At 47.1% G+C, this 12,599-nt stretch overlaps 1 protein-coding gene across 1 annotated transcript in view; it reads right to left on the bottom strand.

Annotated features, from left to right (window-relative positions):
• Window positions 1-10,965, bottom strand: part of LOC103908410 (hydrocephalus-inducing protein homolog) — a 78,063-nt gene extending 67,098 nt beyond the window's left edge. Inside the window, exons 1-4 of the mRNA XM_009290790.1 lie at window positions 10,846-10,965; window positions 9,575-9,700; window positions 7,773-7,892; window positions 3,728-3,862 (exon numbers count right to left, since the gene is read on the bottom strand). Coding sequence (XP_009289065.1) covers window positions 3,728-3,862; window positions 7,773-7,892; window positions 9,575-9,700; window positions 10,846-10,965 — 501 coding nt within the window. The remainder of the gene's footprint in view (window positions 1-3,727; window positions 3,863-7,772; window positions 7,893-9,574; window positions 9,701-10,845) is intronic.
• Between the last annotated feature and the right edge of the window lie 1,634 nt (window positions 10,966-12,599).

Here is a 12,599-nt window from a genome sequence, read left to right as displayed (position 1 = left end):
CAGGGAAGTGGTTGAGTCACCATCCCTGGGGGTATTTAAAAGATGTGTAGATGAGGTGCTTAGGGACATGGTTTAGTGGTGGACTTGGCAGTGTTGGGTTAACGGTTGGACTTTACGATCTTAAAGGTCTTTTCCAACCGAAACAATTCTGTGATTCTATGACACCATAAAGGCTGGAAAATAAGGGCCGTTAAAAGACAGGAGGGAGGCTGCAGGATGAAGATAGCTTCACATGAGAAGGGGTACCCCTTATCCTGCCTCCCTCAGCTACCAATCCACAGGATGCTTTGAAATCAGTCCCTTTGCTCCAGGTTCATTTTGCACGGGGCTATACGCCTTGATCTTCTGCCCCTTTCCTCCTCCCCAGAGTCTTCTTAAAAGTATACTTGGAATAGCTTCTGTGTGCTACAAAACATCTAACAGGGCTGGACTGAATTTTAAAGGAGTTAATTTCAGTAATGCAATAACTCATCGTCCTGTCGTATTTCATATTAATCAATGAGCATTAATTCAGTCTCCACTGAGCATCAGTAATGAATTTTGCAAACCTTACGGACTGAACTTGTATTGCCTGAAAATATTGTATTGCTACAGTGAAAAGAGCAAGAGGACAAAACAGAATAAGCTGTGCTATGTTTTTATATACTTCTTGCTTCCTTCTTCCTTTAAGATAATCTATTAATAAGCCTGAAGGACACACAAATGTAAGTATTTCTGTCTGTTGTTTATTTGCCAGTCAGTGCCACATTGGTTTCCAATTAGGCAGAGACCGTCAGACCATAATGCAAGGACACCCGGGAACACAGGGTGGCACGAGAACACCCACACTGTACAACCGGAGCCATAAAACAGAAATGTGTAAATCAGAAGCAGCAGGAGTAACTAATTGGAAATGTTTCCCAGCAGAAAAATTAGTGTTTCATATTCATAATGCGAGTGCCAATAAACAAAGAGACATGTCAGCTATTTATTTACTTTCTGACAGTCCAATCATGTGGCTGCGAGACAATAGGAAACTGCTCATTTTTCAAGAAAGGGCTACATGGCACATGGCATTTCAGCCGCTAACAACTCACGTGATCTTTTTTTTCAGGGCTTAGCCGCAATTTTACTCCCTTGAATCAGGAGCGACTTCGCTGAAATCAGACTTGCCCCAGGGAAGAACAGATTCAAAGCAAGAGAATTACACAAACCAGCTCCACATCAGGAGGAGTCTCCAACCCTGAGAGGGATTTGTCCCTGCATCCCAGTTCACTGGGTTATCCGCAATCCCTGTGGATCATGGAGCAGCAGAGGCAGAGGTTGTTCACAGGTAGCACTGATAAGCCTTCCACAACTAAAAGGCAGGTATTCTGCATGCAAGCCACTGCAAGCCCAAGGCAGGTGGCTTTACAGAACCATTTCCCAAAGCCCGCCTCTTTGCTAAGGGGTTTTCAAGGTGCTGTGCACCTCCTTGACCGTGCTATTGACGCATTTCTAGCTGAGCTACAGCACTCCGGTACTTCGCTGACTCACACTCCATCAAGTACGAGACAAAGTGTTCGATTTGTACAAAATTCCGATTCCGCTGTATAAATTCCCACACGCTCCTTACGGAGCGGCATGAATCCCTCTCCTGATGCCCTGCACAACCCCTGCAAGGAGCACAAAACCCAGTTCAGCAGAAAGCGCCGGGGTGTTGCTGGAGCTGTGCAGAGGACCTCTCGCTGGCAGAGCTCCCTATGCCCCACACTCTCCAGTTCAAGGGCAAGACAAGGGACAGAGTATTGGACATTAGAGCTCTCGGGGGTTATCTCACCCTACTTCTATTCATGGTGATGTTTATGTGTTGCTCTGCTGCCTCTCTAAATTTGAAGAGCACCACTTTGCCTTTCATGGGCACCAATTTACCTCTTCCTCCCCAAAAATGAACGCTAATTAATACTAATAAATCACATTTTCAAGGCACCAGTGTACTTTGCAAAGCCTACCTCAGTGAGATTAAGCTCTTGCGTCGCTTGGGTAGTTTGGAGAACTGCCCTAGGCCAACATAATTTTTACCCTAAATATTAATGATGTTAAATAATTTCTCAGTCCCTCCAGAGGAACAGATTATTCCACAAGCATGGGGAGCTAGGGACCACGGGACATTTCCGCTTTAGTTTTCTACATCCATGTTGTTTGCAGATAGGACAAAGTGTTAAAACTAAATCTAAGCAGCAAATGAAAGATAGAAAACAACTATGCCTGAAGAGATCTTGCACCTCTGGCCTGGTGCAGAAACATCTGCTGGCTCAAAGCTATCCCCTAACCTTGCCTCTCCAACAAAGTCATGCTGAGAGGTAGCAGGATGCTGGTGGAAAGAGTCAGCCTGCGCGTCTTTGTTTCCCTGCAATGCTTCCTCCCTTCCATGCCACGTACTAAATCCTTCTGTATTAACAGGCCTCCAGATAACAGCATTGACCCTTCACGTCACAGCACTGAGAATCAGACTTGCCAGGGCCCCAGCACTGATGTTCTAAGCAAAAGCCTCGCATGCTTGGCGTGGAATAGGTGCCAGCTGACAGAGCAACCACAATAACACGCGTGAAGACACAACCACAGCAGTATTACTACCCACAGGCTCTAGGGGAGTACATCTGCCTGCAGATTGTACCTGCCTGTTTATTCCCATACATGCTCTTTCAGGCAGGTGTCTCAAAGTCATCTGCAGCACACCGACCTCCTGCTGAGTTAAGGACATCTAGAGCTCAGTGCGTCTGTGCCAGGCTGGCTCCCTGCCACGTGCACAGCACTCCCTCTCCCCTAGACTCACAGCCGGATCGCAGGCAGGCAAGCATCCTCAGGGACAGCACAGCTGCAAGGCTTGAAAACAGAGGGCATGAAAAAGCATCATCTTTGCTCCAGTCCAGGGTGAAGCAGGGAAGTGGCTGCCAGATCGGGAAGAGTGCTCTCTGGATCTATTTGTTCCTCTAGTATTTTCCGTAATAATTAAACCCCTACCATTGAGTAGAGAGATGGCTAAACATCTTATCAACACCCCTCCCTGCCATTTTCCTGCTGTTCCATGTGCATTTTCCCTCGCGAACGCTCAAGGAAGCGCAGGGAGGGAAAGCACAGCCCGTCAGTCCCTGCTGCAGCAGCTAACAGCACCATGCAATGCCAAGATGTGACTAGCTGCAGACTGCCTGACCACAGCCTGGAGCAGACCTCACAGCAGGGTGTGGGCTATAACCAGTGTGCAAAAAAAAGTGACAACTTTAGAGATAATGTTCCGCTGTCTCACTACTGTGTACAACATGATATGCATTAAGGTGACTCCAGCTTTCAAAGGCGGTGGTCCTCACTCTGATCAGGCTCACTTCGGCTCCTCCAAATAACAGGTCACTTTTAAACAGACTTTTGTATTTATAATTAGTGGAGCAAACCCATAATTATGCAGCAATGGCCAGATACTGGAAACCAACACCTAGAGAGGCCGCCCAACCACAGACAGTAGGCTCTCTCATCCCTGAAGCCAACAGACATTACATTAAATGTTCCAGCACTGAAGGATAAAAACAGTCTGAAACATGTAAGAGCCTCCAGCCTATGAGAACATAATCTTCACCGTGGGGAAAGATCCAGTGCAACCCCACTGAAACCAGGACAGTTCCTCAAAATCCACACCAGATGCCCTGTTCTGAATCCAGCCCTGCACATTCACCTTCCACTGAAGGCACCAACCTCTTGGGACCTCCGGTCTCACCTTGTTCTCCTCAGGGGTGAAAAGGATGCGGAAAGTTGAAGGCATGCCAGGTGCTACCTTGCGACACACAGCATTGGGGCTGATCAACTTGAAATAAGGTGAGCTCTCCAAGACGACTTTCACCAGCCGAGGAACCTGCAGGAGAGACATGAAACTATGATTTTGCCACTCATGGAAACATGAGGAGAAAAGACTCGGCCAAGCCCTGGTGATCTTGCCAGGTGCTACCTTGCGACACACAGCATTGGGGCTGATCAACTTGAAATAAGGTGAGCTCTCCAAGACAACTTTCACCAGCCGAGGAACCTGCAGGAAAGACATGAAACTATGATTTTGCCACTCGTGGAAACACGAGGAGAAAAGGCTCGGCCAAGCCCTGGTGACGTCCTTCCTTAACCACCTTTCCAAAGCACTTTTAGCTCTGGAGGTACACGCACATAATACACAAGGGTGGACTTGAAGTCATTCTGCCTGGGCAAAATAGCTCTAGGCCAGAGGCAGTAGGGCAATGCCCTGCTGTGAAGGAATCACCAAGCAGGTAAGACACCAGCAGTATGCAGATATAATACCTGAATCAAGTCATCCCCATATTCAACAAGGCCAAAGAACCTGCTTGCTTCTGCCTGCACACATCCATGCAGTCATGCCTCTAGAGGGGGAATGTATTATCTGAAGGCAAAACAGTATGTGTTATACTGGGGGAAGGAAGAAATTCACTTCTAACATACTTGGTTTGAATGGGGCAGTCAAGCTGCAGTGCTAGAGAGTCACGCGGGCAGACCAGCAAGAGAAGGAGACCGCAGACATTGTGGCCTTACTGGGAATTAAAAGCAAACCTGAAGAACAAAAGGAGGAACGTAGGAAAACAAAGAGACAACCCCAGACACAAGGAGATGGCTAAGAGAATTTAAAGGGGGCTGTAAAGAAGCAAGGGAGAAGCCCGGAAAACAAAGAGACAACCCCAGACACAAGAAGGAGATGGCTAAGAGAATTTAAGGGGGGCTGTAAAGAAGCAAGGGAGAAGCCTGACACTCCACAAGGAAAGGCTGATGCAGAAGATGAGAACAGTCAGCTTGCCAAAATGATGGAAAGCCAGACAACCCCCCAGGCTGTGCCTATCAATTATGGGCTTCAAAGGCATTTTCTGCCTTGCGACACATGACCAGCACTGACTCACAGTGTGGTTTCATTATTAAAAGCCAATCTCAGCTCTCCAGAGCTTTTGCTGCCTGGTGATTGCAGCCAGGCAGCTGCCAGTGCAGGCAAGGCAGATTTCTGGGTATTCCCCCCCGCACCCCGGAGTCCCTGCAGGCACCTTGCTGCAAGTTTCTGCCCTCTGGGATACCACAAGCGCAGAGACAGCAAACAGGCATTTTCTAGCACGCAGATATCAACCCCTGAGCACCAAATCTCATCTCAGAAAGTCTAAAAGGTGATTGCAGCCAGGCAGCTGCCAGTGCAGGCAAGGCAGATTTCTGGGTATTCCCCCCCGCACCCCGGAGTCCCTGCAGGCACCTTGCTGCAAGTTTCTGCCCTCTGGGATACCACAAGCGCAGAGACAGCAAACAGGCATTTTCTAGCACGCAGATATCAACCCCTGAGCACCAAATCTCATCTCAGAAAGTCTAAAACAGGCAATTTTGACTGACAGGCAGCTTCACTGATAAGCAACAAACCCACACGAGGCTTGGGAAAAATGGAGATTCATTCTGCACCACCCACCCGAGCCTGATAACCCATGGCCAAGGCAGTCCTGAACTCTCCAAACGCCCTTTGCTCCCAGCAATGCCCTGGGGCAGCGAGTTCCAGGAGCCAATTTCACACTGCAGACAAATGTTTTGGTCACCAAGTCCCTTGGGAGATGAGCACACGTGGCTAAGGCCTTCAGCAAAAGCCACCCAAAACATCTCTGAGGGTGGTGAGGAGCAGCCTAAAGACAGAAAAGCAATTTTACAACACGCAGGTAAGAGCAGTAAGTATATAGCGAAGCACTTCTGTATTTGAATTATTACAGAGCCTCTCTTTGGAATATACTTTGCTGTTAGCTGGATTTTTATGCAGCAGACAACCTCAGGCTACCGTGCGGTATAAGTCAGTATGATTCAGAGGAAGCTGGAAAACTGGTGAGAAAGCTTTGAGACAGAGCACAACGTTGCTTTTCTCCAGGACATTACCAAAAGCCAACAAAATTAGAATATAATAACCTCTCTTGGGATTATCATCTCCATTTTTCTGTACTTAAATATGCCAAGGATTTTCCTTAGAGCTGATCTTACTTTTACACCAGTGATGTCCAATGGTTGAAGTCTTACTAGCTTCAAAACTAATTCATTTCGGGGAGGGAAAGAAAAAAAAAGAAAAAATCAACAGTTCACACATTGCCTCCCCCTTGTTGGGCATACAAATCCCAAGGTGCAGCTGTAGAAGTTTATTATTTTTTACTGGGAATGGCAGAAATGTTGATGCAGATGTTCTTTTCCACTTGAGGAAGCATGAATAGAACAAATCAACTGTTTGCCTGTTGGCTGGTACTTGACAAAAACAAACATTTTGAAGTACCGCGTGGATAACGGACCAGCTGAAGCCAAAAGACTTACTGGGAATGAAGCAGAGCAGTAGGAAAAGAGAAGCTGAGGCACATTTTAATCAGGAAAGGGGATACCTACAGCAAAGAGTGTCCAAAATCACTGTGGTATCCCTTGGGCACGGGCACCCACACTGCATCTTTCCAATATTCCCAAGCTAAATCCAGACCAGGAATGGCACAGTGCTCTCCAGCAATAACTGAGGGACCACACCTGCATCCTTCCTTGCCAAAGGGTCTTCCATTTTCAACCATGTCCCCGTCAAAACCTGTTATCTCAGAATATACTTTGACTTCTCTTGCCGTTCCTCCACCTGCAATATGCCCTGACAGCTTTTTTTGTCCACTTGTTTGTTTCCCCCAACAGGCAGATTTGGAGAGGGGGTTAATTCACCTGCTCTCGTGTACACTTCCATCTTCCCATCCTGCCCTCCTCTCATGTATAAACCTTACTCTTCATTACAGAATAGTATCTTTAATTACACCTTTCTTTTTCTGACCTTTCTCCGCTTCCAGTACACTTACTGTTATGTGTCAAGAGAAACCCTTGCACGTACAGTGTTCTCTCCCAGAGCACTTTCTAACCCAGCTCCTTTCCTCCCTCCTGCCTTTTCCCCACCAGCTTGCTCTTGGCACATGCCTCGTTCAAGCAAATGTTTCCCCTGCTGAAATTCAAAAGGTCTCAATTTTCCTCTTTGCAGTGGAACAAAATTGCTGACATTTTTCAACTTTTCCCTTCTCCACTTTCTTGGGAAATCTCAAGATGATCACAATTTTTTCAAATAAAGGTGGAGACCTTCAAGAGCACATTACTCTGGATGTGCTATGGTTCTCCAAAGGGAAAGCAGAGAGCCACGCTGTCTTAGAAAAACCTGAGCAGGACTGAATTAAGCTTAGCAGGACCCTAAAGTGGCACCTAAAGGCCTCCCACTGCTTCTGATGACTCAATCTGTTTCCACTGCTGTTTCAAAACACCGTTCCTGGAGTGCTAATGCCACTAATTATAACTTATTCCAGCATAAAGTGGAGAAGACTCAACCCCTGTGCTTTGACAGTGAGCTGCACAGGGGCAGCTAAACGGGCTGCGAGAGGCAGAGATGCCCTGCCAGAAACCAAGATTAACCAAGGAGCCACCAGGACGCGGTGCACACTCGAGCTAAAGCATGAGAGCAGATAAGAACTGTACAGCCCTCAACACTCCCATCAATCCAGGGCTTTCAAGGGGAAGGATGCTGACTAGAAAAGCTCCTTCAGGTTAGATACCACCAACGCATGGCCAAAATCAGGGGAAGAATCCCCAGCATGGGAAGATTTCCACCATCTTGCAAAAATAAAGGTGGTGAGACATTTTATTCTGGATGTGCTGTGCCGCAGCAGATAACTTGCTATGCTGCGTACCATGCGAATTACACTGCTCTCCTCTTCCAGCACAGCGTTAAACCTCCACGTCCCAGCACTTACCTTGTCGTTGTTCCTCAGAACCAGTGGCACTTCGTAGACCTCGCAGGGGACGTAGCTCTGAAATACCACCTCTGATGGGAAAGGCTGAAACAAGCTCTGTTCCAGGTCGACTGCTGAGAACTGGAGATGCAAGACAGAGCAGTGAGAGGTTCAGCTGCTGGGAGAAAGATTCATGGATGAGAATCCTACACTGATCTCCAGTGAAGTACAGTCTCTTGGTGAGTACGTCTGCCCAGCTCACACTAGGGAAACAGTAGCTCACCCACCTGTGTTCTGAACTGATCAAGAGTTTCTGGACCACGCTAAGCAGGCTCAAGCTAAGAAGCTCTTTTGGTAGGCGTTTCTCCAGCTTTCCTTCTCCAAAATGCAAGGCAGCGCTTACCTCCAGCAGAGCCCTGTGCTAACGTGGTCACACAGCTGCAGAGCACCTACTGAAAGAGCCATGAGCACTCATGGAGCAAAGTGAAACCCAAGAATTTACAGGAGATTCCATGGGAAACAATTTTGGGATGATCTTTACTCTGAGGCAGAGATACTGAGTCCCACACATCCCCAAATATCTTCTTTGATATAGAGCCTAGAAACGAGTAAGAAGAGAACAGTACCAGAGGAGGTAAGGCCAAAAAGAAAGTAACACTGTAGTTAGGAAAAAGACAAATGAGGTGAATGCTGGATGGTGATAAGTTTCAGCTCTTTTCTCAGCATTACTGGGCAACTTGAGTAAGACTGGACTTGGTATCTCCTTTTTCCATGAGCTTTAAATGGATGCTTTACTCTATCTATTATTGCCGTTTCATTTAATACCACTGCGGAAGCATGTCTGAAAATATACACAAACAGCAAATGCTTACAGAGCAGAGGCATTACTTTGAGAAAATTCCTCCCTGCTTTGCCTCCCCTCTTCCAGCTGCACTGCTCCCACTCGAAAGGCACAGGCAGGTCCCCTGCTTCTCCACAGAAGTCATGGTCACGCTGAAGCTAGTAGCTGCAGCACACTGCCAGTTATTTGTGCACTCGTCTGATGTGTTCCCAGCCTCCTGTGCTGTCTAGGGCAATCTTTAACCAATTTGTTACAGGTCTCTTGCTGGCAATTTTCCGCTCAACAGCCTACCTCAGTAATCTACCTATTTGGACTGCGTGTTATACTGAGCAGTCCTGTAAGAAAAGCAGCTTTAAATATACATCTAAGTAAACATCGGTCCAGATAGAGCACATCCACTCCCCACTGCCCAGGGCGATTCCCCTGTATGTCTGGCAGCCTGCAAAATCTAACACCCTGTAAGGGCCGCACGCATTGTTCCAACCCAAAGCATTAATGCAATTGGTTTTGTTAAATCTGGAGTAATTACCATAAGCCCTCAGCCTTCAAAGGCCGACGCTGCCACCGTTGAGGGAGTCCTATGACCCCAAGTATTTGACAGTGACTACACCAAAGCAAGAGGTGGCTATTTCGGCAGGAGGATGGAAAATGGCAAGCTCATGCCCTTGTGTCCTGCCCCAGCCTTCCCCCAGTATCATGCTTTAGTGATGGTAGCTGAACTCCAGCAAAACCCACCAACTTCAGCAGAGGTTACTTATATTGGCTTAGCGCAGATCAGGACTTCAACATCTCACTGAGGAAAAACATTTTACCCTTTCTCCCAGCAGAAGGCAGAAGGAACGCCACCACCACCAGCAGTTTGAAAGGACAACAGGACCTAGTCACCAAGGTATTTAGATAAGCTGGAGGCAAGTCTGTCACAAGCACGCACCCTCTTCAAATGTCACATCAAACAGCAAGGAAAAGGGCAGGAAAAGGCTACCTTTTGATGGGAGGTTTCACTCATGTCTAGAAGCTGGATAATCCGGGGCCACCTCATCTCCCGAGTGCTGGCCAGCCTCTGCTCGGTGGTAAGAGACATCTCCTTCAGGAAGGCAGAGGGAGTCAGCTGAAATGCAAAACACCAGCAAGAGCTACAGAAATGCCTTTGTTCAGAAAGGCTTTCCTTGTTCAAGTGTCACTGATGAATAATTTGTGATCACAGCCACTAGGATAGTCCTGGAAGTCCCGCAAGTTACCTGCTGAAATATTTAACATCAGTAAATTAATGATATAGAGCGGAATACACATGCTCTAACCAAGTGGTTCTGTCCCATTAGCTTCTCCTTCATGATTTGATGTGACATGTTTGGGGATTTCTGTTCTCCGGGCATTTGTTTCCTCTTTAGTTTCGCTGGATTGAGCCAGTGACCTTTGAAGAGAGCAGGGAGGAGTTATCAGAAATCCCCTAACTCCATCCTTGCATCATCAGGAGATGTCACTGCTGGGTGAATCAGAGGAGAGCAGAAAAGCAGCATTGTGCCAAGACTGAGATGGAGAGGAATGGGTCCAAGTTTTAGTTATCTCTTTTTAATTAGCACTTGTTTTCTCTCTGTTCTGGCCTCACACACCTCTCCACAGAAGTATACAGAGATATCTCCTTGACAGAGCCTCAGCATTAGGTCATCTCCAGTCAAGTAAGCTCCAGTCAGCAAAGGCGACGTTTGTGGATGGGAAGGAGAAATTGCCCTGACTCCATTGCTGTTTGCAGGGCTGGATCTGTGCTCCCCACGGGGTATGAGATATAGCAACTGTTTTGGAACCTGTTCTATCTGGGACCAGCCACGTCTCTCAAGTCTTCAGGCAGAGTCTGAGCAGCCCACCACGTGCCTGGCTGCCTGGAGGACAGGTATGGTCAGAGCAGTACTAGCAAGTATGCCGACATGACGGAAGATATTACTGCCCACACAAAGAGGATGGAAAGAAGCACACGCTCGTGCTTCAGCTGTTCCAGTGCAATGCCCAGTACATTCGTTTAACTTGGCTCCAGTGGCACATCCAGGCAAGACTCTGGACTTTCCCTGAAGAAGCACACAGTCCATCCCCCACTGCACCACGATAGCCACCTCCAACAGAAGCCTGGCAGCAAAGAGGCGGGGAGGTGGTGTCTGGCTTCACAGTGCTGCTAGGCAACAGGAGGGGAAGGCAGAGGAGGGACACAGGGGGACTTTCCAGCCTTGACGCAGGTCCTACCTGGCCACAGCAGGTACTTACAGTTACGGACTCCTCTGCCTCTCTGACTAGCTTCGGATTACGAGGTGCTACCACTTTGCTCTGGAATCCATCGGCCATTTTGGAGGACCCCATGGACCGATGGATCTTGCCGGTGGCCATGTCTCAGCTTACCTGGAAGGAGCAACAATGGGACTTTGAAAATCCAGAATCCCATTCTGGGATCCCCCATTCTGTTCTGGGGAGAACATAAGGCCTCCCCGCCCTGTTTTGTGATTAGACCATATTTAAGTGGCAGAGCTAAGATTGATAGAAGTAAAACCCCAGAACAAACATTCCCTAAGTCAAAACAGCCTTTTGCTGCGGGTGCAGTCCCACGAGCCACAAACACACACCAGGGCCTGCTGGCATTTCTCACCTTCCCCCCGCTTCCATTACTTTTGGAACCCCATTTACTGGAATTATTAACCAAATCTCTATTAATATCCAAAATGTCCTTTATTACTCTTTAAAAGTTTTTTTGGTGGGAACAGAAGGAAGGTAAATGTCACTTAGCTGCTTCATTTTGCCAGAGCAGCTGACCTGATGTGACAAGCGCGCGCCTGACCCTCCTAAGTGCTCCGAGTATTATGAACAATCTTAAACCCAGGGATCGCTGCTGCCCCAAGCGTTAACAAAATCAGACCACTTTCCTACTTTGCAAACCAAATGTCCACCCTTTGTGCAAAGAGCCTGGTGATGTTTCTAACTAACGGAGCATAGAGTTCAATACTCTGATTAAGAATTATAGTTTCTCAAGGATAATTTGGTTGGTTTAAGTTACAAAAATTATCGGGCAAATATGACTCCTTCCAGGCATGAAATTACTACAGTGCCTAAGAGCATTTCTCCATGGAGAACGAGGGCCCTAATTTTCACTTATTAGCACCCAAACTCAAGGCTCCCTACAGGCATTAGAGGCTGTAACAGCAGAAATAAAAGCATGAAACCATTAAAGGAACATGAGCAATCAGCTCAAATATAAATGCAACATATGTGAAACTAGGGCCACTTAAGACTTTATCCTAATGGCCGTTCTTCTCCAGCATCCTTATCCTACAAGTAGCATTGGTTAACAGGTCCACGGGCCATTCTTCCCCCAGTCACCAGCCGGCCGGCCACCTCTCTTCATCTGTGTCACAGAAAGTGCGAGTGCAAGAAATGGCAAGAAGAGAAGACAACCCCAGAAAGTGGGTCTCAAGCACCAATAAAAATCAAAGTTAAACATGTACAGCATTTGCTAAGCACTACTTTGGGCTAGAAATAATTTCCCCTCCCTTTCTGGCTATCTGGACCAAGGAACAGATGGATTTGCCCATTTCTTATTTTCTGGGACTTGAAAGACCGGTGCTCTCAAACCCAGCTCTACCCTAAATTTTTTTTCATCCTGACATTAAGTAAAAATCAGAGATCATATTCCCTCCTGCTTCCCTCTGTTCCACATCATCTTTTTTGTGTGGACTTGCTGTACACAGCAAGACTTCATCTATACAAAGATGACCATTCCCTTCCCCTCAAGTTTTGCCTTGCTTGCAGGATGTGGGTAATAACTTCATTCCTTTACTCCCCAACCAGCTACAGTATTGTACATGTTCGTGGTACTCCCTTTACAGTGTTAGGAAATGACAAGGTTGCCATTTCCTTTTGTTCTGGCAAAAAACATGAGCACAGCACTGTCCTAAGGACATGAGGACATGCTGCAGCAAGAGCTAGGACTTAAAGGGGGAAATAACTATTTTTCAAGAGAAATCTAATGA

Source organism: Aptenodytes forsteri, unplaced genomic scaffold, assembly GCF_000699145.1.
Source record: "Aptenodytes forsteri isolate BGI_AS27 unplaced genomic scaffold, ASM69914v1 Scaffold14, whole genome shotgun sequence".
NCBI lineage: Eukaryota > Metazoa > Chordata > Aves > Sphenisciformes > Spheniscidae > Aptenodytes > Aptenodytes forsteri.
The sequence above is the reverse complement of the archived record's forward strand: the minus strand, read 5'-3'. Positions and strand labels throughout refer to the sequence as shown.